Source organism: Mobula hypostoma, chromosome 20, assembly GCF_963921235.1.
Source record: "Mobula hypostoma chromosome 20, sMobHyp1.1, whole genome shotgun sequence".
NCBI lineage: Eukaryota > Metazoa > Chordata > Chondrichthyes > Myliobatiformes > Myliobatidae > Mobula > Mobula hypostoma.
The window spans coordinates 63590003-63614979 of NC_086116.1; the positions used below are offsets into that span (position 1 = coordinate 63590003).

A 24977-nucleotide genomic window follows, 5' to 3' on the forward strand; every position below is an offset into this window, starting at 1 on the left:
TCGGTTATGTCAGCAGTCATCATTGTATTTTGTTCTTTGCTTAAAGTGGGTAACTCTAAAGAATTCAGGAAGGTGTCATTTTGGGTTATGCTTCCCCCTGGAACTTTGGAACATAGAGTTTTGTAAAACATTTCAAAAGCTTCTTGGATTTCACTTAGCTTATTTTTTATTACTTGTGTTGTTGGATCCCTAATTCTATGAATTGTATTTTCTGCTATCTTTTATTTTTCAGTTTCCACGCCAGTATTTTCATAGATTTAGATCCACTTTCATAGTTTCTCTGTTTTGGAAACATTAATTTTTTTCTAATTCCTTGTGTAGCCAAACTATTAATTTCATTCCTAATTTTTAAAATTTCCTCTGGTGTATCCTGTGCCAAACTCAATGTGTGTTTTTTTCTAGTTCCTTCAGCTTATTTTGTAATTCCTCTAATGTTTTATTCCTTTTTTTTTCTTATATGAAGATATCGCTATCATTTTCCCTCTTAAGACAGCCTTCAGAGTATCCCATAGAATGGTGGGTGAAACTTCTCCATTATCATTGACTTCTAAATAAAGATCAATTTCTTTTTTAATTTGTTGCTTAAAATAGGGATCATTGAGTAGACTTGAATTTAGTTTCCAAATACTATTCTTTGGTTGTAGGTCAAAATCAACAGATAAATATATAGGTGCATGGTCACTTACATCTATTGTCCCAATTCCACAGGTGACTATTTTGTCTCTATCTTTTCCAAATGTTATGAAATAGTCTATTCTTGTACATATGGAATGGGGGGCAGAATAATGAGTGTAATCCCTTCTGTTGGGGAAAAGGTCAATTAGACCAACATCCTCAAAAGGAGTGTTAACTTTCTTATGTAAGGACTTTGTTTCATAAGTTTTTCTATTGGAAGAGTCTAACTTTGATTGTAATTGTAAATTTAAATCTCCCCCACGTATCAAGAGACCTTCTGTTTCTGATACCATAATATTAGTAATTTTCTGGAAGAAACTACTATCACTTCTTGGGGCTGTATATATATTCAATAAAGTAACTGGATTTCCATCTATATTCCCCCTTACCAGAATATATCTGCCCTCCTTATCTTCCATTTTGAATACTTTTTCAAAATTTAGCTTGCTTGAGATGAGAATAGCAACTCCTCTTCTATGTCCTGATTTATGTGAGGAGAAGAACAAATTAGTGAAGCTCATTCTCTTTAATTTTCCATGCTCATTATCACTTAAGTGAGTTTCCTGTAAATATACTACATGGGCTTGTTCTTTTTTCATTTTTGATAGAATTTTACTGTGCTTGACTGGATTCAACAGCCCATTGACATTAAAAGAAATGAATTTTACTTTGTCCTGAGCCATGTGTATTTATCTGTTAGTGTATCATTGAAATTTGCAGAATATAACTTAATCAATCTACTCCCTGAACAAATAAGAGCCGAGAAATGCAAATAATAAAAAAAAGGTAACAAAGGTGTGATTCCAAGGCTGGGGTCTCTAGATGACCCTGGGTTGAACTAGGAGAAAAGTCTAGCCATGGGGGATAGCCCCTCCTACATGTGAGTTGAGGGCCCCCGTTGCAGTACCTATAAAAGTAAGTTAAAAAAACTATTTCTCGAGATAGGTATATCACCATCTATTTTTGCTTCCGTTTAGTTTATCAGCACTTCCACCTCTTGATCTTTCAAGATTAATCTTCAAATATCCTCTATGATATACCCTCACAGAGAATTTCAGAGATTCACCACGGCCTCTCTCAGCAGCCAGGGCAAGTAACTGCTGTGCAGTTCGTGGATGATATCCGCTGCAGTCATGAGGGAACTGGGGTGAAGGTGAAGGGGTGAATGCCAAGAGTAGTTGTGCGAGAGCACATTGAATGAGCTGCTTTGTCCTGGCTTGTGTGAGTCCCTTGACAAGCCCTCATCCCAGGCAGGCAGAGGGCTTTCCATCACACTCCTGACTTGCACGTGGTGGGCAGTTTAAAGGTTGCTGGGTATCAGGAGTCATGGTGTTGCTATGCACTGCCACTGAATTACCAAAGAACATAAACATCTGTTGAAATCATAAACACAAGGAATTTTGCAGATATTAGTACTCTTGAGCATCACACACAAATTGGTAGAGGAACTCAGCAGGTTGGGCCATGTTACAGTGGGACATCGATAGAGTGAGAAGCAGCAGATGGAGATCAACCCAGATAAGTGTGAGGTGGTTCATTTTGGTAGGTCAAATATGATGGCAGAATATAGTATTAATGGTCAGACTCTTGGCAGTGTGGAGGATCAGAGGGATCTTGGGGTCTGAGTCCATAGGACACTCAAAGCTGCTCCGCAGGTTGACTCTGTGGTTAAGAAGGCATGTGGTGCATTGGCCTTCATCAATCGTGGGATTGAGTTTAGGAGCCAAGAGGTAATGTTGAAGCTATATAGGACTCTAGTCAGACCCCACTAGGAGTACTGTGCTCAGTTCTGGTCACCTCACTACAGGAAGAATGTGGAAACCATAGAAAGGGTGCAGAGGAGATTTACAAGGATGTTGCCTGGATTGGGGAGCATACCTTATGAGAATAGATTGAGTGAACTTGGCCTTTTTTCCTTGGAGCGACGAAGAATGAAAGGTGACATTAAAGAGGTGTATAAGATGATGAGAGGCATTGATCATGTGGACAGTCAGAGGCTTTTTCCCAGGGCTGGAATAGCTAGCACGAGAGGGCGCAGTTTTTAGGTGCTTGGAAGTAGGTACAGAGAAGATGTCAGGGGTTTAAGTTTTTTTACGCAGAGAGTGGTGAGTGCGTGGAATGGGCTGCTGGCGACGGTAATGGAGGCGGATACGATAGGGTCTTTTAAGAGATTCCTGGACAGGTATATGGAGCTCAGAAAAATAGAGAGCTATGGGCCGAAGGGCCTGTATTGTGCTGTAGGTTTTCTATGTTTCTATGTGTCTATGGAGAAGTATGCTGTACCTGGTTTGCCCATTGGCGCACCTCAGTGAATCAAACCTGATAATCAGGCTCGACTGTAAAGTGCAGTCTGAGATATAGTGAGCTATTCTGCTACATGTAATGATCATCTGCATTTCTTTTGATGAGGTGCAACACAGGAATACCCGCATGTTAACCTGCAAGAACAAATACAGCTAAGTGACCTCAGAACACTGGGTCATATCAAAAGTCAATAGTCTGACCATATTGAATTATGAATAGCAGAAGGCAACAAAAAAGCTAAAAAGAACTAAAAGCTCCAAAACATTACCATGCTCAACAGTGCATGACTCAGCATTTTGCTAAAGGGAGCGTTGAAGCAATTGTGCTTTGCCTGAACTACTGAATAGATAACTCACTGAGGCATCCCTGTGTCATCAGCACCTGTCTTTGGCCGATTCACTTGGTGTCATTAAAGAAACAGCGAAGGTTGTTTATGGGGTAGGATTCTGTGAGGATCGCTGTAATACAGCAAAGATGATATGATCAGGTAGCAACCCAGCTGGAGTACTGAAGACCTGCATTCCTGGACTGATGGTGCTTCTTGCTATTATTGTTACAGGAGGGTTGCTTCAATAAGATCTACTCAACAATATGAAAAATTAGGCCTACGTGTCTTGTTCAGAAATTTCAGCCCAGATGAATTAAGCTGAAGGGCATCCATTTGTTTAGCAACCTGCATAGGGTGTAATGCAATAACTTCTGTACTTCCGTCCTAAGGACAACCAAAGGATACTTTGCAGTGCCTTTTGGTTGATGTAATCAAAGGCTTCTGTGAGCTCAAAGAAAGGCCATGCATTGTGATCACTATCTAAAGCATGCTGGACTGTTCACTGAGATCTTTAACCTCTTACTTTGGCAGACTGAAGTAGCCGTCTGCATCAAGCAAGCTTCAATGATACCAGTGCCCAAGAAGAACTTGGTAACCTGTCTCAATGACTATCATCGAATAGCACTTACATTCATAGTGATGAATTGTCTTGAGAGGTTGGTAGTGAAACATATCAACTTCTGTCTGAGAAGCAGCTTCGATCTGCTCCACTTTGCCTACCACCACAACAGGCCCACAGCAGATGCCATCTCATTGACTCTTCACTCAGCCCTGGAACATCTGCATACATCAGGATGCTCTTTATCAACTACAGCTCAGCAGTCAATACAGTACTATCATCGCTTCAAAACTACACTTATGACACGCTGGAGGAACTCAGCAGGTCAGGCAGCATCCGTGGAAAAGATCGGTCGACGTTTCGGACCGGAACCCTTCGTCAGGACTGTAGAGGGAAGGGGCAGAGGCCCTATAAAGAAGGTGGGGGGAGGGTGGGAAGGAGAAGGCTGGTAGGTTCCAGGTGAAAAACCGGTAAGGGGAAAGATAAAGGGGTGGGGGAGGTGAAGCAGGGAGGTGATAGGCAGGAAAGGTGAAGAAAGAATAGGGGAAAACACAATGGGTAGTAGAAGGAGGCGGAACCAAGAGGGAGGTGATAGACTGCTGGGGCAGGGGGCAGAGTGACATAGGGATAGGGGAAGGGAGGGGGAGGGAATTACCGGAAGTTGGAGAATTCTATGTTCATACCAAGGGGCTGGAGACTACCTAGATGGTATATGAGGTGTTGCTTCTCCAACCTGAGTTTAGCCTCATCATGGCAGTAGAGGAGGCCATGTATGGACATATCTGAATGGGAGTGGGAAGCAGAGTTGAAGTGGGTGGCTACTGGGAGATCCTGTCTGTTTTGGCGGATGGAGCGGAGGTGCTCCTTCTTAATAGGGCCTCTGCCCCTTCCCCCTACAGTCCTGACGAAGGATTCCAGCCCGAAATGTTGACCGATCTTTTCCACGGATGCTACCCGACCTGCTGAGTTCCTCCAGCTTGTTGTGAGTGTTGCTTTGACCCCAGCATCTGCAGATTATTTTGTGTTTATCGCTTCAAAACTGTTCAGTAAGCTTCAAGACCTTGCCCTCAATACCTCCTTGTGCAATTGGATCCTGGATTTCCTCTCTTGAAGACCCCAGTCAGTTCGGATGGGCAACAACACCTCCTCCACATTCTCTATCAGCACAGGTGCACCACAAGGCCGTGTGCATAGCCCCCTGCTCTACTTGCTTTACACTTATGACTGTGTGGCTAAACACAGGAGGTGTTGTAGGCCAAATCAAAGGGGGTGACAAATGGGCATATAGGAGGGAGACTGAAAATCTGGCTGAGTGGTTCCACAACACAACTTCTTATTCAATGTCAACAACATCAAGGAGATAATTATTGACTTCAGGTGGAGGAAACCAGAGGTCTACAAGCCAGGCCTCATCAGGGGAATCAGAGGTGGAGAGGGTCAGCAACTTTAAATTCCTCTGTGTTATTATTTCGGAGGACGTGTCCTGGACCCAGCACAGAAGTACAATTACAAAGAAAGCATGGCAGTGCCTCTACTTCCTTAGGAGTTTGTGAAGAATTGGCATGACCTCTAAAACTTTGACAGACTTCTACAGATGTGTGGAGGAGAGTATATTTTCTGATGATATTATAGCCTGGTATGGAAACACCACTGCCCTTGAACAGAAAATCCAACAAAAAGTAGTGGATACGGCCAAGTCCTTCACAGGTAAAGCCCTTGCCACCACTGAGCACATTTTCACAGAGCATTGTCATAAAAAAACAGCATCAATCATCATAGACTCCCACCACCTAGGTCATGCTCTGTTCTCACTGCTGCCATCAGAAAGATGGTACAGGAGCCTAAGGACTCACACCACCACGTTCAGGAACAGTAATTACCCCTCAACCATCAGGCTCCTGAACCAGAGGGGATAACTTCACTCAGTTTCACTTGCTCCATTATTGAAATGTTCCCACAACCAATGAACTCACTTTCAAGGACTCTTCATCTCTTGTTCTCAATATTTATGTATGTGTTATTTATTTATTTGTGTATTTGCACAATCTGTTGTCCTTTGCACACTGGTTGTCCAACCTGTCGGTGTGGTCTTTCATTGATTATGGTTATTATATTTATTGTGTATGCCCACAAGAAAATGAATCTCAGCGTTGTATATGGCAACATATATGTACTTTGACAATAAATAACAAATTCACATTGGACTTTGAACTTTGATGCCTTATGCTCATTGCTATCATCAGGGAGGAGGTACAGGAATCTGAAGACATATACTCAACATTTAAAAAAAAATATTCTTCCCTTCGACCGTCAGATCTTTGGATAACCCATGAACGCTGCCTCACTATTCCTCCTTTGCGCTATTTATTTTGATTGTAACTTACAGTAGTGTTTATACCTTGCACTGCACTGTTACCACATAAACAATAAATGTCATGGCATATGTATGTTAGTGGTAATCAGCCTGACCCTGATTCTGCCTCTTCTTTTGCTTCTGATTCTGATTAATGTTTCTCCCCAAATGTTTCATGGAGCTGACATATAATGAAGATCATGTCCACTGTGCTTCAGGGTGGATGGAATTGGGAGTGCAGTATGAGGACCAACTTTCTGGGCAGTGGTCAGTGTTGGTTGACAAAGATCCTGGCAGACAATGGAGAAATTCCTCCATAGTGACTGTACTCAGGATTGTTCTTTTTCTTGAAAATGGTCATGAATACAAAATTTCTGATGTCCTCTGGAATGTCTCCTTGTTCCCAGGAAGTTGCAACTAAAGTTCAATTCCACTGTGTTTTGGAACTTCAGCATGGTTAAGAATAACAGTTTAGCATTGCATAGATGGGCAGAAGGACCTGTTTCTGTGCAGTAGTGCTTTATCTCTCTATGACTCTATATCTTCGGCTCCTGGGGCCTTATTGTTTTCAGTTGAAGTGTGGTTTTTGATCTCATCAGAGCCCATGGTCTGGAATGAAGTCAGGGACATGGACACAGATGAGAGACCTGTCAATAAAAGCAGATATCGGTTATGTAATTCACCAGAGCCTTCATTGCACTTGTGTGCTGTCTGGCCATCTGAGGAAAAGAACATTTGAAGATCATGAGTTTAAATGTACCAAAATAGTCGTAGTCTTCTGCACAGTGGTCAACCTCATATCAGCCATTACTGTGCAGTTTGGTGCAACATCCTCTTACAATATAAAAAAACTACAGCAGAACTGTCAGGTCTACCATCATTGTAGAACTTGTGTGTGCCCAGGACAAGGAAGTGAACAGGAAAAATCATTGTCACCCAGCAAACTGCGTTTTCAAAAAGCTCCATTCTAGAAAGGCTTGTAGAGCTGTTAAAACAAAAACTCATGCCATCTTAAAAGTTTCTTCCCCCTAGCAGTTAACTTGATCAACCATTTTAGTTAACTTCCCCCCCCCCACCTATTTCTATCTATTATCCCTTCGCTGCACTGTACTATAAACATTGTAAACCACTTTTTGTAATGCTGTAAATATATATGGCAAATAAAGATCCTTGATCCTTGCCCTTCATACGGTTCTGAGAAATGGCTACCTACAGCACCGGAGATGCCATCAATGCCATCTTCAGTAAGCCTTCCAAATCCAATCAGTGAACCAGTTTCAGTGCTCTCTCCAAGACTAACATCCTCAAAAGCATGGCCCAGTTGCACAATTAATTCTACTGGTTAAGCTTGACACTAGTCTCCTGAAGCAGGCATTGTGGCAAAGCAGGAGATGAGCAAGTGGACAGAGAAAATGATTCAAAGATTTTAAAAAATAGTGTAAAATACCCTTTGACTCATGGGAACCTGTAGACCATATTCATTAAGAATGGTGAAGAGCAGCTAACTTGATATTGACTGTTTATCAGAACCACTTGAATTCCTGATCTAAATGATAAAATGCACACCTGTCTTTCCAGTCAAACATTACCCACCTATTGACATGGTCTGGATCCTATGCTATCTATGAATTGGAATTAAAATTGTTTTATTATTGTCACATGTACTGAGCTACAGTGAAAAGGTTGACCTACATACTATTCATACAGATCTAATTATTCCACAGTGTATTGAGGTAGAAAAGGGTAGAGTAGAACAACAAAAATGCAGATTCAAAATGCAGACGGTGAGGTCAAGAGTCCATTTGATCATAGTAGAGAACCATTCAGTAGACTTATTGCAGCTGGGTAGTCCTTGAGACTGTTGGTATGTACTTTCAGGGAGAAGAGAGAACATTTGAGGTGGGTGGCTTTCTGATTATGATGGCTGCTTTACAAAGATAGGTGGAGGAGTCAATAGTGTTGAGGAAACAGAGAGCCTGCAGAGAGACTTAGGTACTTTAGGGGAATGGGCAAAGAAATGGCAAATGAAATACAATGTTGGAAAGTGTATGGTCCTGCACTTTGGTGGAAGAAATAAGTGGGCAGACTATTATTTAGATGGGCAGAGAATTCAAAATGCAGAGATGCAAAGGGACTTGGGAGTTCTTGTGCAGGATACCCTAAAGGTTAACCTGCAGTTTGAGTCGGTTGTGAAGAAGGCGTTGATTTCTAGAGGTATAGAATATAAGAGCCAGGATGTGATGTTGAGGCTGTATAAGGCACTTGTGAGACCACACTTGGAGTATTGTGTGCAGTTTTGGGCTCCTTATTTTAGAAAGGATATACTGACATTGGAGAGGGTTTAGAGAAGATTCACGAGAATGATTCCAGGAATGAGAGGGTTACTGTATGAGGAATGTCTGGCAGATCTTGGGCTGTATTCCTTGGAGTTCAGGAGAATGAGGGGGGGAATCTCATAGAAACATTCCAAATGTTAAAGGGCCTGAACAGATTAAATATGGCAAAGTAATTTCCCATGGTAGGGGATTCTAGTACAAGAGGGCACAACTTCAGGATTGAAGGACGTCCTTTTAGAACTGAGATGCGGAGAAGTTACTTTAGTCAGAGAGTGGTAAATCTGTGGAATTTGTTGCCACGAGCGGCTGTGGAGGCCAAGTCATTGGGTGTATTTAAGGCAGAGATAGCTAGGTTCTTGATTAGCCAGGGCATCAAAGGGTATGGGGTGAAAGCAGGGGAGTGGGGATGACTGGATGAAGTGAATCAGCCCATGATTGAATGGCAGACTCGATGGGCCAAATGGCCTACTTCTGCTCCTAAATCTTATGGTCTTATGGTCTTATGGATGTTGATTCGGAGGAAGAATTGCTGGCTTTGGCTGTAACAGTTAAGAGAAGATTGGATAGGTAGATGGATAGGAGGAGCATGGAGGACTATGATGGGGTGGATACAGGTGGATGGGACCTGGTGGAAGACCAGGCTGGCATGGACTAGGTAGGCCTAATGCCCTGTTTCTGTGCTGTAGTGCCCTATGTCTCTGATGACTCTAAGGTCTGGAGTTGATGATTTCTGATCTTGAACTATTAGTTAGCAATGAGCTAATGAAATGATCGAGTCAAATTTTCTATCCCAATTAATTGAGGTTAAAGATTGACACAGAAAGAGGCTACTCAGATCATTGGGCCCATGCCACTCCCAGCAGGGAATTAGAATTGGTTTATTATTGTCACATATTCTAAGTGCAGCTTGTCATCAATCTACTGTCCCCAGTTCCTACCTAATAGTGTTGTAATTAGCCTTTCTTCAATTTAGCTCTTTTCCCTTGTCCAGTCTTATCTTTATCAATAACCATTTGATAACTTGTGGAGTTATGACCACTATTCCCAAAGTGCTCTTCTACTGAAACTCTGATTACCAGGCCAGCTTCATTTACCAATTCAGGATTTGTATAGTACCTTCCATTGTTGGATTATCTATACACTGTGTCAAGAATGGAATGGAAATGTTGGGATGACATTACTGATGGAAATGATGGATAATCAAATAGCCCTCGCATTCTCCATTGGGTAGAAGATGCAGAAGTCAGAGGGCATGTACTACCAGGTTCAAGGACAGTTTCTACACACTTTATAAGTCAATTGAATGTCCCTGGTATGACATTATGGACTATTAACCTCATAATCTATCTCCTTATGATCTTGCATGTTATTGCTTACTTACACAACACTTTCTCTGTAGCTGTTACACTTTATTCTGCATTCTGTTATTGTTTTACCTTGTATTACATCAATGTACTGTGTAATGATTTGATCTGTATGGTCAGGTGATCAGAATTTTAGTGGAAGACCATTCTGGGAACAGTAATCATAACTGTAGGTTTTCACATGGTTATGATAAGGATAAGACTGCACAGGGGAGAAGTGCTAAACTGGAGGAAGATTTATTGCAACAGTGTTAGGCAGAAACTGGGCATTATCGATTGATGGCAGCTGACTGGGTAGGTCAACATCTGACACATGAGAGTAATTTAAAGGCTATCTCTATAGAATTCAGTACCCATATGGTCACATGAGAAAGAAAGACATGGCAAAATTTGGGAACTTGAAAGATGAGTGATATTGGAAGTTTAGCTAAAACGGAAAAGAAAGAAAATGTAAGGGCTGAGAAGCTGAAATTGGACAGGGACAATAGGGAGTATCAAGGAACCAGGGAAGAACTTAAACAGGGCCTCGAATGGGTTAAACAGGCTATAAAATATCCATGGCATGTAAGATTAAAGAGAATCCCAAGGCATCTTATAAGTACATTAAAAATATGAAAGTAGCTAGGAGGAAGGTAAGATGACTCAAGGATAAAGGAGGGAATTTATTTCTGGAGCCACAGGAAATGGGTGAGGTATTAAACATATACCTACTATCAGTATTTACCAAAGATAAGGGCATGGAGGAAAATGGGAGGTATACTGATAGTCTACACCATGTTGATTTCAAGAAGGAGGATGCGTTGGGTCTCTTGAGGAACTTTAAGGTGGAAAAGGGATCTATCTCAGACTGTTGAGAGAGAGAAGAGTGATAATAGTGGGGATCTCAACAGAGATATTAGTCTCCTTTTCAGGCAAGATCCCAGACTACTGGTAGAAAAGCCAGTGTTTTCCCTCTGTTTAAGGAAGGCAATAGGGACACCTGGGAATCTATGCATATAAGGTACATCTGTACACCTGCTCATTAATGCAAATATCTAATCAGCAACTCAATGCTTAAAAGCATGCAGACATGGTCATGAGGTTCAGTTGTTATTCAGAGAAAACATCAGAATTTGGAAGAAATATGATCCAAGTGACTTTAACCATGGAATGATTGCTGGTGTTAAATGGGGTGCTTTGAGTATCTCAGAAACTGTTGATCACGTGGGATTTTCATGCACGACAGAGTGTGGTGCTAAAAGCATCTATTGAGCAGCAGTCCTGTTGGTGAAAATGTCTTGTTAATGAGAAAGATGACAGATGCCAGAGGAAAATGGCCAGACCGGTTCAAGTTGACAGGAGGGTGACAGTAGCTCAAATAACCTTGCATTACAACCATGGTGTGCAGAAGTTCATCTCTGAATGCACAACATGTCAAACCTAGAAGTCAATGGGCCACAGCAACAGAAGACCATGAACATACACTTGGTGGCTATTAGGTACGGGATGTACCTCATAAAGTGGCCTCTATGTGTATAAGCCACTGTGCCTTACGCCAATGCTAATAAAATTATTGTAGATGATTCTGGGGATTGGATCTACTCACATCTGGAAAAGCAAAGTCTTCTTAGGGATGGTCAACATGACATTGTGTGGAGGAGGTCATATCTTACAAACTTTAACTTTTTTGAACAAACTTCTCTTTTTTGATGAAGGTGTTTGATGAAAATAAGACAATGGATCTTGTATACTTGTGGGCTTTAACAAAGCTTTTGATAAATTCCCTTGTGGTAGGTTGATCCAGATGATTAATGACATGGGATCCAAAGAAACATGGTAGATTGGATTCAAAATTGGTTTGGCCATAGAACCAGAGGATAGTTGTGGAGGAGTGTTATTCTGACTGGAGGTGTATGACCTGTGGTGCTCTGCAAGGATCACTGTTGTTTTTAGACACAAGAAATTCTGCAGATGTTGGAAATCTAGAGCAGCATTTTATTAGTGTTCCTCTTCTGTTTGTGAAATAAATAAATAAATAAATATATAAAATGTACTGTGATGGGCAAATTAGTAAGTTTCTAGCCAACACAAAAACTCGTTAAGTTTTTGACAGTGTGGAAGTTATCAGTAAAAAAAAATTGGGCAGAGAAATGGCAGTGTGAGCTTAATCTGGACAAGTGTGAGGTTCTGCAGTTTCTTATGTTGAATGTAAGTGGAAAGTAGATAGATAAATAGATAGATAGATATACTTTATTGATCCAGAGGGAAATTGGGTTTCATTACAGCTGCACCAACCAAGAATAGAGCATAAATATAGCAATACAAAAACCACAAACAATCAAACAACAAAATGCAAACTATGCCAGATGGAAATAAGTCCAGGACCAGCCTATTGGCTCAGGGTGTCTGACCTTCCACGGGAGGAGCTGCAAAGTTTGATGGCCACAGGCAGGCACAACCTCCCATTACACCCAGTGTTGTATCTCGGTGAAATATGGCCGGAGTCCAACAGCAAAAAGTTCAATATCCGGTCTACAAACACGTTCCTCGATCGTAATATGACCAGGATTGCACCATCTGTTGTTAACCAGAACAGCAAGCCCCCAACTCCTTTACGCTTACCGCTCTCAGTGCACTTCCGGTCAGCCCGAACGGTCTGGAAGCCCTCCATGGAAAAGTTTTGGTCGGGTATGTCCTCGTGCAGCCCCGTTTCAGTAAAACACATAACACTGCACTCCCGAAATGTTCTCTGACTCCTGGCTAGTGCCGTCAACTCGTCCATTTTATTACCCACCGAACTGTTCTTCTCCATAAGTCTCTGTTGTCTTGACCCAGTCCTCTTTCTTTGCCTTTGTGATCCCCCTCTGTATCCTCTGTGTGTTTTCCTCCAGATTTCAGCAGGGGTGTCTGCTGCTCTGCTCGCTAAACCGGCCGGCATAAGCGCAATCAGCTGGTCCCTGGAATACACAATACACAGTGACAGTATACAGTATACAGTGACTTCAAAGTTCAAAGTAAGTAAATTTACTGTAAGTATTCACACCGCCCTTGGAAGTTTTCTTGTTTTATTGTTTGACAACATTAAATCACTGTGGATTTAATTTGGCTTTTTTGACACTGATCAACAGAAAAAGACTTTCGTGTCAAAGAGAAAACAGGTCTCTACAAAGTGATATAACTTAATTACAAATATAAAACACAAAATAATAATTACATAAGAAGTCATATGATATAGCAAATCATCACCGGTCTAGCCAATTGATTTGAGAAGTCACATAATTAGTTAAATGGAGATTTTTTTTTGAGACGTGTGTGCAGTCAAGGTGTTTCAATTGATTGTAGTAAAAATACACCTGTATCTGGAAGGTCCAACTGCTGGTGAGTCAGTATCCTGGCTAAAACTACACCATGAAGACAAAAGGAACACTCTAAGCAACTCTGCAAAAAGGTTATTGAAAAGCCTAAGTCAGGAGATGGAAACGAGAACATTTCCAAGTCACTGAATATCCCTTGGAGTGCAGTCGTCAATCATCAGGAAATGGAAAGAAATAGGGCACAGCTGTAACCCTGCCTAGAGTAGGCCATCCTCAAAAACTGAGTAACCGTGCACAAAGGGGACTAGTGAGGGCGGCCACCAAGAGACCTATGACAGCTTTAGAGGAGTTACAAGCTTCAGTGGTTGAGATGGGTGAGACTACACATGCCAGAACTGTAGCCTGGGTGCTTCACCAGTTGCATTTTTATGGGAGAGTGGCAAAGAGAAAGCCACTGTTGAAAGAAACTCACATGAATTCTCAGCTAGAGTTTACAAGAAGGCATGTGGGAGAACCTAAGTCAGCTGGAAGAAGGTTCTATGGTCTGAAGAAACCAAAATTGAGCTTTTGCCCATCAGATTAAACGTTATGTTTAATGCATAAGCCAAACACCGGACATAATCAAAAACACACCATCCCTATCGTGAAGCATGGTGGTGGCTGCATCATGCTGTGGGGATGCTTCACTGCAGCAGGCCCTGGAAGGATTGTGAAGGTACAGGGTAAAATGAATGCAGCAAAATACAGGGAAATCCTGGAGAAAAACATGATTCAGTCTGCAAAAGAACTGCGACTTTGGAGAAGATATGTTTTCCAGAAAGAAAATGACCTCAAGCATAAAGCCAAAGTTATACAGGACTGGCTTAAAAACAACAAAGTTAATGTCCTGGATGGCCAAGTCAGAGTCCAGACCTCAATCCAATTGAGAATTTGCGGCTGGACTTGAAAAGATCTGGTCACTCATGATCCCCATGCAATCTGACAGAGCTTAAGCAGTTTTGTAAAGAAGAATATGGAAAACTTGCAGTGTCCAGATGTGCAAAGCTGATAGAGACCTATCCACACAGACTCAAGGCTGTAGTTGCTGCCAAAGGTGCTTCAATTAAATACTCACTTGAAGGGGGTGAGTAATTATGCAATCAATTATTTTGTGTTTAATAATTGTAATTAATTTAGACCAATTTGTAGAAATTTGTTTTCACTTTGACACAAAAGAGTCTTTTCTGTTGATCAGTGTCAATAAAAGCCAAATTAAATAAACTGTGACTCAATGTTATAAAGCAATAAAACATGATAACTTCCAAGGAGGGGTGAATATTTTATAGGCACTGTACATATATACGTAGTATGCCACCAAATATTACCCTGAGATTCATTTTCTTGCAGGTATTTACAGTGGAACAAAGCAATACAATACAGTCAATGAGAAACTACATAGAAGCAAGGCAGACATCCAATGTGTGAAAGAGGATAAACTGAGCAAATACTTGTTAGTAGGGAAGTGGTGTTAGGTAAATTGAAGGGATTAAAGGCAGATAAATCCCCAGGGCCAGATGGTCTGCATCCCAGAGTGCTTAAGGAAGTAGCCCAAGAAATAGTGGATGCATTAGTGATAATTTTACAAAACTCGTTAGATTCTGGACTAGTTCCTGAGGATTGGAGGGTGGCTAATGTAACCCCACTTTTTAAAAAAGGAGGGAGAGAGAAACCGGGGAATTATAGACCGGTTAGCCTAATGTCGGTGGTGGGGAAACTGCTGGAGTCAGTTATCAAAGATGTGATAACAGCACATTTGGAAAGCGGTGAAATCATTGGACAAAGTCAGCATGGATTTGTGAAAGGAAAATCATGTCTGACGAATCGCATAGAGTTTTTTGAGGATGTAACTAGTAGAGTGGATAGGGGAGAACCAGTGGATGTGGTATATTTGGATTTTCAAAAGGCTTTGACAAGGTCCCACGAGGAGATTAGTGTGCAAACTTAAAGCACACGGTATTGGGGGTAAGGTATTGATGTGGATAGAGAATTGGTTAGCAGACAGGAAGCAAAGAGTGGGAATAAACGGGACCTTTTCAGAATGGCAGGCAGTGACTAGTGGGGTACCGCAAGGCTCAGTGCTGGGACCCCAGTTGTTTACAATATATATTAATGACTTGGATGAGGGAATTAAATGCAGCATCTCCAAGTTTGCGGATGACACGAAGCTGGGCGGCAGTGTTAGCTGTGAGGAGGATGCTAAGAGGATGCAGGGTGACTTGGATAGGTTGGGTGAGTGGGCAAATTCATGGCAGATGCAATTTAATGTGGATAAATGTGAAGTTATTCACTTTGGTGGCAAAAATAGGAAAGCAGATTATTATCTGAATGGTGGCCGATTAGGAAAAGGGGAGGTGCAACGAGACCTGGGTGTCATTATATGCCAGTCATTGAAAGTGGGCATGCAGGTACAGCAGGCGGTGAAAAAGGCGAACGGTATGCTGGCATTTATAGCGAGAGGATTCGAGTACAGGAGCAGGGAGGTACTACTGCAGTTGTACAGGGCCTTGGTGAGACCACACCTGGAGTATTGTGTGCAGTTTTGGTCCCCTAATCTGGGAAAGACATCCTTGCCATAGAGGGAGTACAAAGAAGGTTCACCAGATTGATTCCTGGGATGGCAGGACTTTTATATGAAGAAAGACTGGATGAACTAGGCTTGTTCTCGTTGGAATTTAGAAGATTGAGCGGGGATCTGATTGAAACGTATAAAATCCTAAAGGGATTGGACAGGCTAGATGCAGGAAGATTGTTCCCGATGTTGGGGAAGTCCAGAATGAGGGGTCACAGTTTGAGGATAAAGGGGAAGCCTTTTAGGACGGAGATTAGGAAAAACTTCTTCACACAGAGAGTGGTGAATCTGTGGAATTCTCTGCCACAGAAAAATGTTGAGGCCAGTTCATTGGCTATATTTAAGAGGGTGTTAGATATGGCCCTTGTGGCTACGGGGATCAGGGGGTATGGAGGGAAGGCTGGTGCAGGGTTCTGAGTTGGATGATCAGCCATGATCATAATAAATGGTGGTGCAGGCTTGAAGGGCCGAATGGCCTACTCCTGCACCTATTTTCTATGTTTCTATGTTTCTATGTATTTCCCTCAGTTCCTCCATCTCATTGGACCCTCTGTCCCCTACTATTTCTGGAAGATTATTTATGTCCTCTTTAGTGAAGACAGAACCAAAGTAATTATTCAATTGGTCTGCCATGTCCTTGCTCCCCATAATCAACTCACCTGTTTCTGTCTGTAGGGGACCTCAGGTCTGTATACCTCATCCCAACAGTAATATCTACTGCTGGTATCATCCCAAGGTCATTACACAATGGCATTAAGCAATTAGGTTTATGCAGCAATATATGGAAGTCTTCAGAAAGCCACAATAATAAACACCACTAGAATAGTCCGAATGTTCCTAGCAATTGAGAAAAGAGTGAACTTGGCTATGCAGGTACCTCAGGTTTTACCAGCTAGAGCTGAGAATAAATAAAAATACAACAACAATAACAATAATAAATAAATGCATAATACTGAGAACCTGAGTCACAGAGTTCTTGAAAGTCACACACAGGTGTTCTTCATTAAGGGAATCCACCCTAACATCCCCAATAAGGTCCTGTGGCAATCAGCATGTGGCAAAGGGGACAGGATTGTGAGGTCTGGAAGCCCACATGACACCAGAATATATGGATCCTAGATTGGCCTCTACAGCCACCTGAAGACTTAGCAATAGTTACCCCCTTAGGAGAACATCACCTTCAACCTGAGTGATCGCACTGCTACTGTAAAATGATGTGAGGCATTGATTTGGTAGATGGAATCTTTTTTTTCCTAGGGTGAAAATATCAACTAATAGGGGACATAGCTTTAAGGTGAGAGGGAGAAAATTTAAAGGAGATTTACCAGACAAGACTTTATACAGAGTGTGGTAGATACCTGGACCATACTGCCAGGACTATAACAAAGTTTCAGAGGTTTTTTGTTCTGGAGCAGCAACCAAGCAGAGATCTGAAGCGTAAGAAGACATCGCTCACTTAGGTTCGTTGATTGAGTAGCTAAGGCAGCAACTTGCAGAAGTTTGATGTTTTGGGCAGTGACCAATCAGTAAGCAGGATGATTGGCAAGAACAAATTAAGATAAAGCAGGGGCAAGCAGAGCGGCCATCATTGAAGTGGGCAGAGTTAGAGTGGGGAATTTTGAGGCTTTAGCTCTTTGAGGCTTCAGCAAGGAGAGGCTTGAGTGAGAGAAAGCAAAAAAGCAGTAGGTAGATTTTTGTCCCCAAAGTTTATTTATTGTTTTTTCCTCTTTATGTTTGCTCAGTTAGAACAGTGGAGATATTAGACAGGGTAGTTAAATGCTCCTCTCATGGGATATAGGAAGACAGGCAAACCTCCAGTGACCCTGATGGCCTATACCTGCATGAAGTGCATCCATCTGCGGCTTCTAACACTGCATTAAGGAGTTGGAGCTGGAAATGGATGAACTCTGGATCATTCGGGAGGCTGAGGCAGATATATTAAGGACAAATAGACAGGTAGTTACACCCAAGGTGTAGGACACAGAAAACTGGGTGGCAGTCAGGAAGGGGAAAGGGGATAACAATAAAACATGATAACTTCCAAGGAGGGGTGTATAGTGTATCCCTATGGCCATCCCCCTCAACAACAGGTATCTTTTGGGGGGAATCACCTAACAGAAGAAAGCCACAACAGTCAGGTCTCTGGCCCTGAGTCTGCCCCTGTGACTCAGAAGGGAAGTTGGGGAGAAGAGGCACGCTGTGACGATAGTGGATTCATTAGTTAGGAGAACAGAAAGGAGGTTCTGTGGATGAGAATGAGATTCCTGGATGGTCTGTTGCCTTCTGAATGCCAGGGTCCAGGATACATCGGATTGAGTCCTCAGCATCTCAGCATACTTACGTGGGAGTGTGAGCAGCCAGAGGTTGTGGCCCATATAGGTACCAATGACATGGGTCGAAAGAGTGGCGAGGTTCTGCAAAGGGATTTCAGGGAGTTATGTGCTAAGTTAAAGGGCAGGACTTCCAGTGTTGTGACTGCTGGATTGCTACCCATGCCACCGTGCTAGTGAAGCTAAAAATAGGAAGATTATATAGTTTAATATGTGGCTAATGATTTGGTGTAGGAGGTAGGGTCAGATTTTTGGATTACTGGGATCTCTTCCAGGGAAGGTGGGACCTGTACAGAAGGGATGGTTTGCACCTGAATTGACAGGGGATAATAACCTAGCGGGAAGGTTTGCTGGAGCTGCACTGGGGGGTTTAAACTAGAGTTGTGGGGGGATGGGAACCAGAGTGCCAGAACCGAGAGTGGAGAGGTTGTGAAGCCAGATGTTGTTAGACCTCAAACAAAGTCAAGAATTAAAAGGTTGAGCATGGTGCCACTACTGTTCTGAGCTACGTATATTGCAATGCAAGAAGTATCTTAAGAAAGACAGATGAGCTCAGGACATGGATCAATACCTGGAATTATGATATTGTAGCCATTAGTGAGACATGGTTGCAGAAGGGGCAGGACTAGCAGCTCAATATTCTGGGGTTTCATTGTTTGGGGGGGGTGGCATTTCTAGTCAGGGAAAATATCATGGCGGTGTTCTGTCAGGACAGACTGGAGAACTCAACTAGTGAGGCATTATGAGTGGAATTGAGAAATAAGAAAGATATGACTACATTGAGACTATATTATAGACCATGGGATTTAGAGGAACCAATTTGTAGAGAGATCACAGACTGTTGCAAAAAAGCATAAGGTTGTAAGTGATTTTTAACTTCCTACACATTGACTGGGACTCCATATTATAAAAGGACTAGATGGAAGAGAGTTTGTCAAAAGTGTCCAGGAATGTTTCCTTAATCAGTTCGTAAAGGTCGCAACAAGAGGGTGTGCGATACTTGATCTGCTAGTTGGGAATGAGACAAGGCAGGTGACAGAAGTTTGTGTAGAGATAGTGATCCGAATGCCATTAGTTTCAGGGTGAATATTGAAATGAGTAGGTCTGGTCTGTGGGTTAAGATTCTAAATTGAAGAAAGGCCAATTTTGATGGTATCAGAAATGATCTGGCAAATGGGACATGCTGTTTTCTGACATGGTGTACTTGGTAATTAGGAGACCAACAAAAGTGAAATTTTGAAAATACAAAGCTTGATGTGCCTGTCAGAATAAAAGGCAAAGATAGCAGGTTTAGGAAACCTTGGCTTTCAAGAGATATTGGTACCCTGGTTGAGGGGAAAAAAAGGAGGAGCATAGCAAGTATAGGCAGGTAGGAACAAATGAGGCACTTGAGGAGTATAAGAAATGCAAGAGAACACTGAAAATGCAAGAAATCAGGAGAGCTAAAAGAAGGCATGAGGTTGGTCCTCTAGAAGATCAGAATGGTAATCAGAAAGGCAATCTATGCGTGGAGCCAAAAGAGATGGGGAGATCTTAAATGATTTTTTTGCATCTGTATTTATTCATGACACAGACACAGAGTCTATAGTAATAAGGCAAAGCAACAGTGAGTTCATGAACCCTATACAGATTACAGGAGAGGAGGTGTTTTCTCTCTTGAGGTAAGTTAGGGTGGATAAATTCCCAGGGCATAACAAGGTGTTCCCTGGGATCCTGTGGGAGGCAAGTGCAGAAATTGCGGGGGTCCTAGCAGAGATATTTAAATCATCCTTGGCAACAGGTGAGGTGCCAGAGGATTGGAGGACAGTTAAAGTTGTTCCATTGTTTAAGAAAGACTTTAAATAGAAACCAGGAAACTATAGGCCAGTGAGCCTGACATCAATAGTGGGCAAGTTATTGGAAGATATTCTAAAGGACAGGATATTTGAGTATCTGGTTACACTTGGATTGATTAGGGATAGTCGACACGGTTTCATCCGTGGTAGGTCGTGTCTAACCAATACTATATAGTTTTTTTTGAGGAAGTTATTAAGAAAGTTGATGGAGGAAAGGCAGCAGATGTTGCCTACATGGACTTCAGCAAGGTATTTGACAAGAACCCATCTGGGAGGTTGGTCAAGAGGGTTCAGAGGCTCGGCATTCAAGATGAGGTAGTAAATTGGACTAGACATTGGCCTTTGTGGGAGAAGCCAGAGAGTGTGTAGCTGGTTGCCTTTCTGACTGGAGGCTTGTAACAAGTGGAGTGCCACAGTGATTGGTGCAGGGTCTGTTATTGCTTGTCATTTATTTATCAATGATCTGGATGATAATGTGATTGACTGGATCAACAACTTTGTAGATGACACCAAGTTTGATTGTGTAGGGGACAGTGAGGAAGAGTATGAGAGCTTGCAATGGGATCTGGATCAGCTGGAAGAATGGGCTGAAATAGGCAGGCGGAATTTAATGTAGACAAGTGCGAGGTTGTACTTCAGTAGGACCAACCAGGTTATTTCTTACACACTGAATGGTGGAGCACTGAGGAGTGTTGTAGAACAAGGGGACCTGGCAATGCAGGTCTATAATTCATTGGAAGAATCGGCACAGGTAGATAGGGTCACAAAGAAAGCTTTTCGCACATTAGCCTTCATAAATTAAAGTACCGAGTACAGGAGATGTTATGTTGAAGTTATATAGACATTGGTGAGGTCTAACTTGGAGTTTTATGTGCAGTTTTGGTCACCTACCTACAGGAAAGATGTTAATAAGGTTGAAAGAGCACAGGGAAAATTAACAAGGATATTGCCTGGAAGACCTGCATTATAAGGAAAAGACTTTATTCCTTGGAACATAGAAGGTTGAGGGGTATAGAGAGGTTAAATGCAAGTGGGCTTTTTCCACTGAGGTTGTGTGGGATTACAACTTGAGGCATGGGTTAAAGGTGAAAGGTAAAATGTTTAAGGGGAATAGGAGGGGAAAATGTTTTACTTAGAGCACCATGAGAGCTGACAGAGCAAGTGGTGCATGCCAGCTTGATCTGAATACTTACGAGAAGTTTTGAATAGGTACATAGATGGTAAGGGTATGAATGGCTATGGTCCCAGTGCAGGTCGATGGGAGCAGGCAGTTTAAATGGTTCAGCACACACTAGATGGGCTGAAGGGCCTGTTTCTGTGCTGTATTCTTGTATGACTTTATGAAAGACATATGAACAGGGAGGGGATGGAGAGATATAGACCATGTCCAGGCAGATATGCTGTTTAAGTTAAAGATTAATGATTAAAGATGAAAAGATTAAACATTAGCTTTATTTGACACATGGCTATCAAAACCTACAGTGAAATATGTTATTTGCAGCAATGACCAACACTGCCCTGGGGGGGGGGGGGTGGGCACACACACTCTGGTGCCAACATAGCGTGCCCACAGCTTGCTGACCCTAACTGGTACATTCCTAGAATGTGGGGGAAATCGGAGCTGCTGGAGAAGACCGACACAGTCATGGGGAGAATGTATAACCTCCTCGCAGGTGGCAGCTAGAAATCAACCCCAGTCTTCCAATCACTGGCACTGTAAAGCTTTACGCTAGCTGCCATGCTGCCCTATTGGCATCATGTTTGGCACCACGATTGTGTGGTCTAGCCGTGTAGCAATTAAGACCCCTACTTGAAGGGCCATGTGTTATCTTTCCAAACAGTTACAATATCACAGAGGAAGCTCATTCTGCCATTCCAAGAAACAAACTTTTGTACATATGCCAGGCTTTTGAATTTAATTACAGGAACTCTTTTATATGTACAGTATTTTTAAGTGGCTGTTGTAACCTTGGGGACAGCCTGTATACACATAATATTATGTAACTGCAAATGTCACTGTTCTTGTTTGATCATGAAAAACAGGTCAAAGCAGAACAGCAGAAGGGTCTTCGACCTGAAACACTGACTATTTCCCTGTCCACAAGTGTCACCTGACCTGCTGAATTTTCCCATTTTTCATCATTTTATTGCTGACTTCAGGAAGTTCTTCACGTGCATTGATCAATGTGTGTAGTGTATTTTTGTATTTTTTTAAGCTATGACTAATGAAAGAAAAGCCCTGGACTCATTTGAAAAAGATGTGGAGCAGACTTGATAGGCTGCATGGCCCAATTCTACTCTTATGTCTTATAGTCTAAATTAAACATAGCTGAAATAAGTCAGAATAGCCTTCTTCTTCTGTACTCTGTGCAATGTGCAACTAGCTGAACCTGAAAGGCAACATATTTCCTGTCATAGGTGGCCATACCACTGTTTTAGCTTCTGAGTCTGGTGACACTGATAGAAATTTATTGTTTATCTGGTTTGTCATGAAAACTGGTGTCTATTCTGCGATGAAATCAAACTAACTATGAAACAAAATAGCAGGCAACCCTGTAATAATAATCAGCAATTTAGAGCGAACTCTTCTGGGCACAGTACTAAAAATTCTCAAACAAGAGAAAATCTGTAGAATCTCTTGTGTTTATGATTTCAGGACTGAGAGTGTGAGAGGGAAGACGGCAGGTATAAAGAGGAGACAGGATAGGGGTGGGACAGAAGCACTGTTCCTTTTAAGCTGCATGGATACGCGGCCGTGCAGTAATTGAAATGCTCCCGTGAACATAACGTTTGTTGCCACGCAGCTGGAATTGGACATAGCTAGAAAGAGTTTACATAATATGGAAGATTTGCTTTATTGTACTCTATTTCATTATACCCTTCAATTCATAAATAAAATCAGAAGGGTGTGATTTTGCAATTTTCATTCTAAGTATTTATAGCAGATGGATTACAAACCAAAACGTTTAAAGTACTGTGCAGTTTTTAGGCCCTGTAAAGAAAGGAGAAAACAAATCTCCTGCTCAGAGGAATGGTTTGTCCACGCAGCTGTGAAAAAGAAGTTAGAAGGAACATTGAACAGGAGCACGAAGTGATTGATGGATTGAGGAGAGGTGAAGCCTTACAGGTGGATTGAACCAGGTAAGCAAGACCGAGGCAGGTGCTTGTTAGATTGTGGCAAAATAAACCAGAGGCAGATTAGCAAGGTGAAAAGTGGAGAGGGTGAAGGTGGAGACAGCTGCTGGAGAGTGATAAGCAGGAACACAAAGTTTACCTGAGCTGCAATCTGATAAGAAGGTAATATAAGTAATTAGGGGTGAGGTGAATGTCAGATAGAACCAAAACCTTTAGTCAGTTTCAGTACATCTTGAACGTCATATGTTCACCCTCCTTGCATGTGCCTTAATGGGCTATTAACTAGGCACTCGACGATCAGAAGAGTCTGATCATCTCCAAATTTACAGCAGGTTATTGAACAGGCCTGCTGATTTTTGTTGCCGTTCTAGCCCAACTATCTCAAAGCTATTTAAAGCAGCCAGCAAAGATGTTTCTAGGGAATTCCATGTACGCTGAAAGGTATTTTGCCTTTAGAAAAGTGAAACATTTGAGGTGGTGCAATTCAAGGATTATGAAAGATACTGAGAAGGATATTGGAAACCAATAACAAGATTTGGGTATATATTGAGAAGACAGTAGCATAGTTCTTTAAAGTGCTAGTGACCAGCAATCATGGTTGAATTCCCGCCGCTGTATGTAAGGATTTTATACATTCTTTCCATGACAACTTGGATTCCTCTGGGTACTCTGATTTCCTGCCACAATTCCAAAAGACATGCGGTCAGGGTTAGGGTTAGTAAATTGTGCATGCTATGTTGGCAGTGGAAGCACGGCAACACTTGCGGGCTGCCCCAACACATATTTGGGCGCCGATGCAGAACAACGCACTTCACTTTATGTCTCAATCTTTCGATGTACATGTGACCAAGTTAAAGAACTCAAACTATGTATTTACGAGGGAACATTTTCACACAAAAAGTTGCAGAGTTGCATAGCACTTCCAAAGAAGTACCAAATACAAACGGTTTCAAGAGATAAAAAAATATGTTTACAGAAAGAAAATGCAAAAACGTAAGACTAATAGACCCATCGGAAAGGCATAAGTATTTTGAGGTATCATCTTCCTCCTTCTTCAGACCTTTACGTTTTCCACCCATCACCTCCCAGCTCTCACTCCTCCTCCCTCCACCTACCATCTGGTTTCACCGATCACCTTGAACTCCTTCCCCTCCTCCATTTTCTTATTCTGTCTTCTTCCCCCTTTCTCTCCATCCCTGATGAAGGGTCTTGGCCCAAACTGTCGACTGTTTACTCGTCTCGATCAGCCTGATCAGCTGAGTTCCTCCAGCATTTTGTGTGTGTTGCTCTGGGTTTCCAGCATCGGCAGAATCTCTGGTGTGCTTATGATTTGAGCTGATGATCTGTCTCTGCTCTGTTTGTGTAAGTGTCCAGGCTGATTACTGACTTCCAGAATGAAGACTGAATATGCAAACTTACACACTTGAAAACCAGAAATGTACTTTGCATATTGTGTGTGGGATATTGTGAGCCTCAGGGCTGCCAGTAAGTAAGTCAGCTGTTGGCTCAATAACATACAAGCAGAAAGGCAGGTGGACTAGTGAATTCACTGAAGTACTATGCTGTGCACATGGGAGCACGCACAAGAAGTGAAATATGATCAGTATTGGACGTAAATGCAAATATTACAAACATATGCATCTACTCTATACTATGTGCATATTTTAGGCAAAGTTGTGGGGTGCATTGAGATTTATTGATTCAATGCTACACTGTTCTGTGAAATGAGCTGAGGCTCATCTGTGGATGATCAGGAATTACGATTGGTAAAGCAGTGGATTTAAGACTAAAGATAAGCTTTGATTATTTTGGTCTTAACACCATTTAAAGATTATTTTAAATATTCTTTGCTTGTGT

General features: G+C 42.0%; 2 protein-coding genes across 8 annotated transcripts in view; one reads left to right on the forward strand and one right to left on the reverse strand.

Moving 5' to 3' along the window:
• Positions 1-24977, forward strand: part of LOC134359578 (interleukin-15 receptor subunit alpha-like) — a 165658-nt gene that overhangs the window by 11270 nt on the left and 129411 nt on the right. The gene's annotated exons all lie outside the window — the stretch shown is intronic.
• LOC134359581 (uncharacterized) lies at positions 12288-24593 on the reverse strand. Its single transcript, XM_063073081.1, has 2 exons — positions 24236-24593; positions 12288-12855 (listed from the first exon to the last, which is right to left on the reverse strand). The coding sequence occupies exons 1-2, from the start codon at positions 24277-24279 to the stop codon at positions 12288-12290; spliced, it is 612 nt and encodes a 203-aa protein (XP_062929151.1). The 5' UTR covers positions 24280-24593.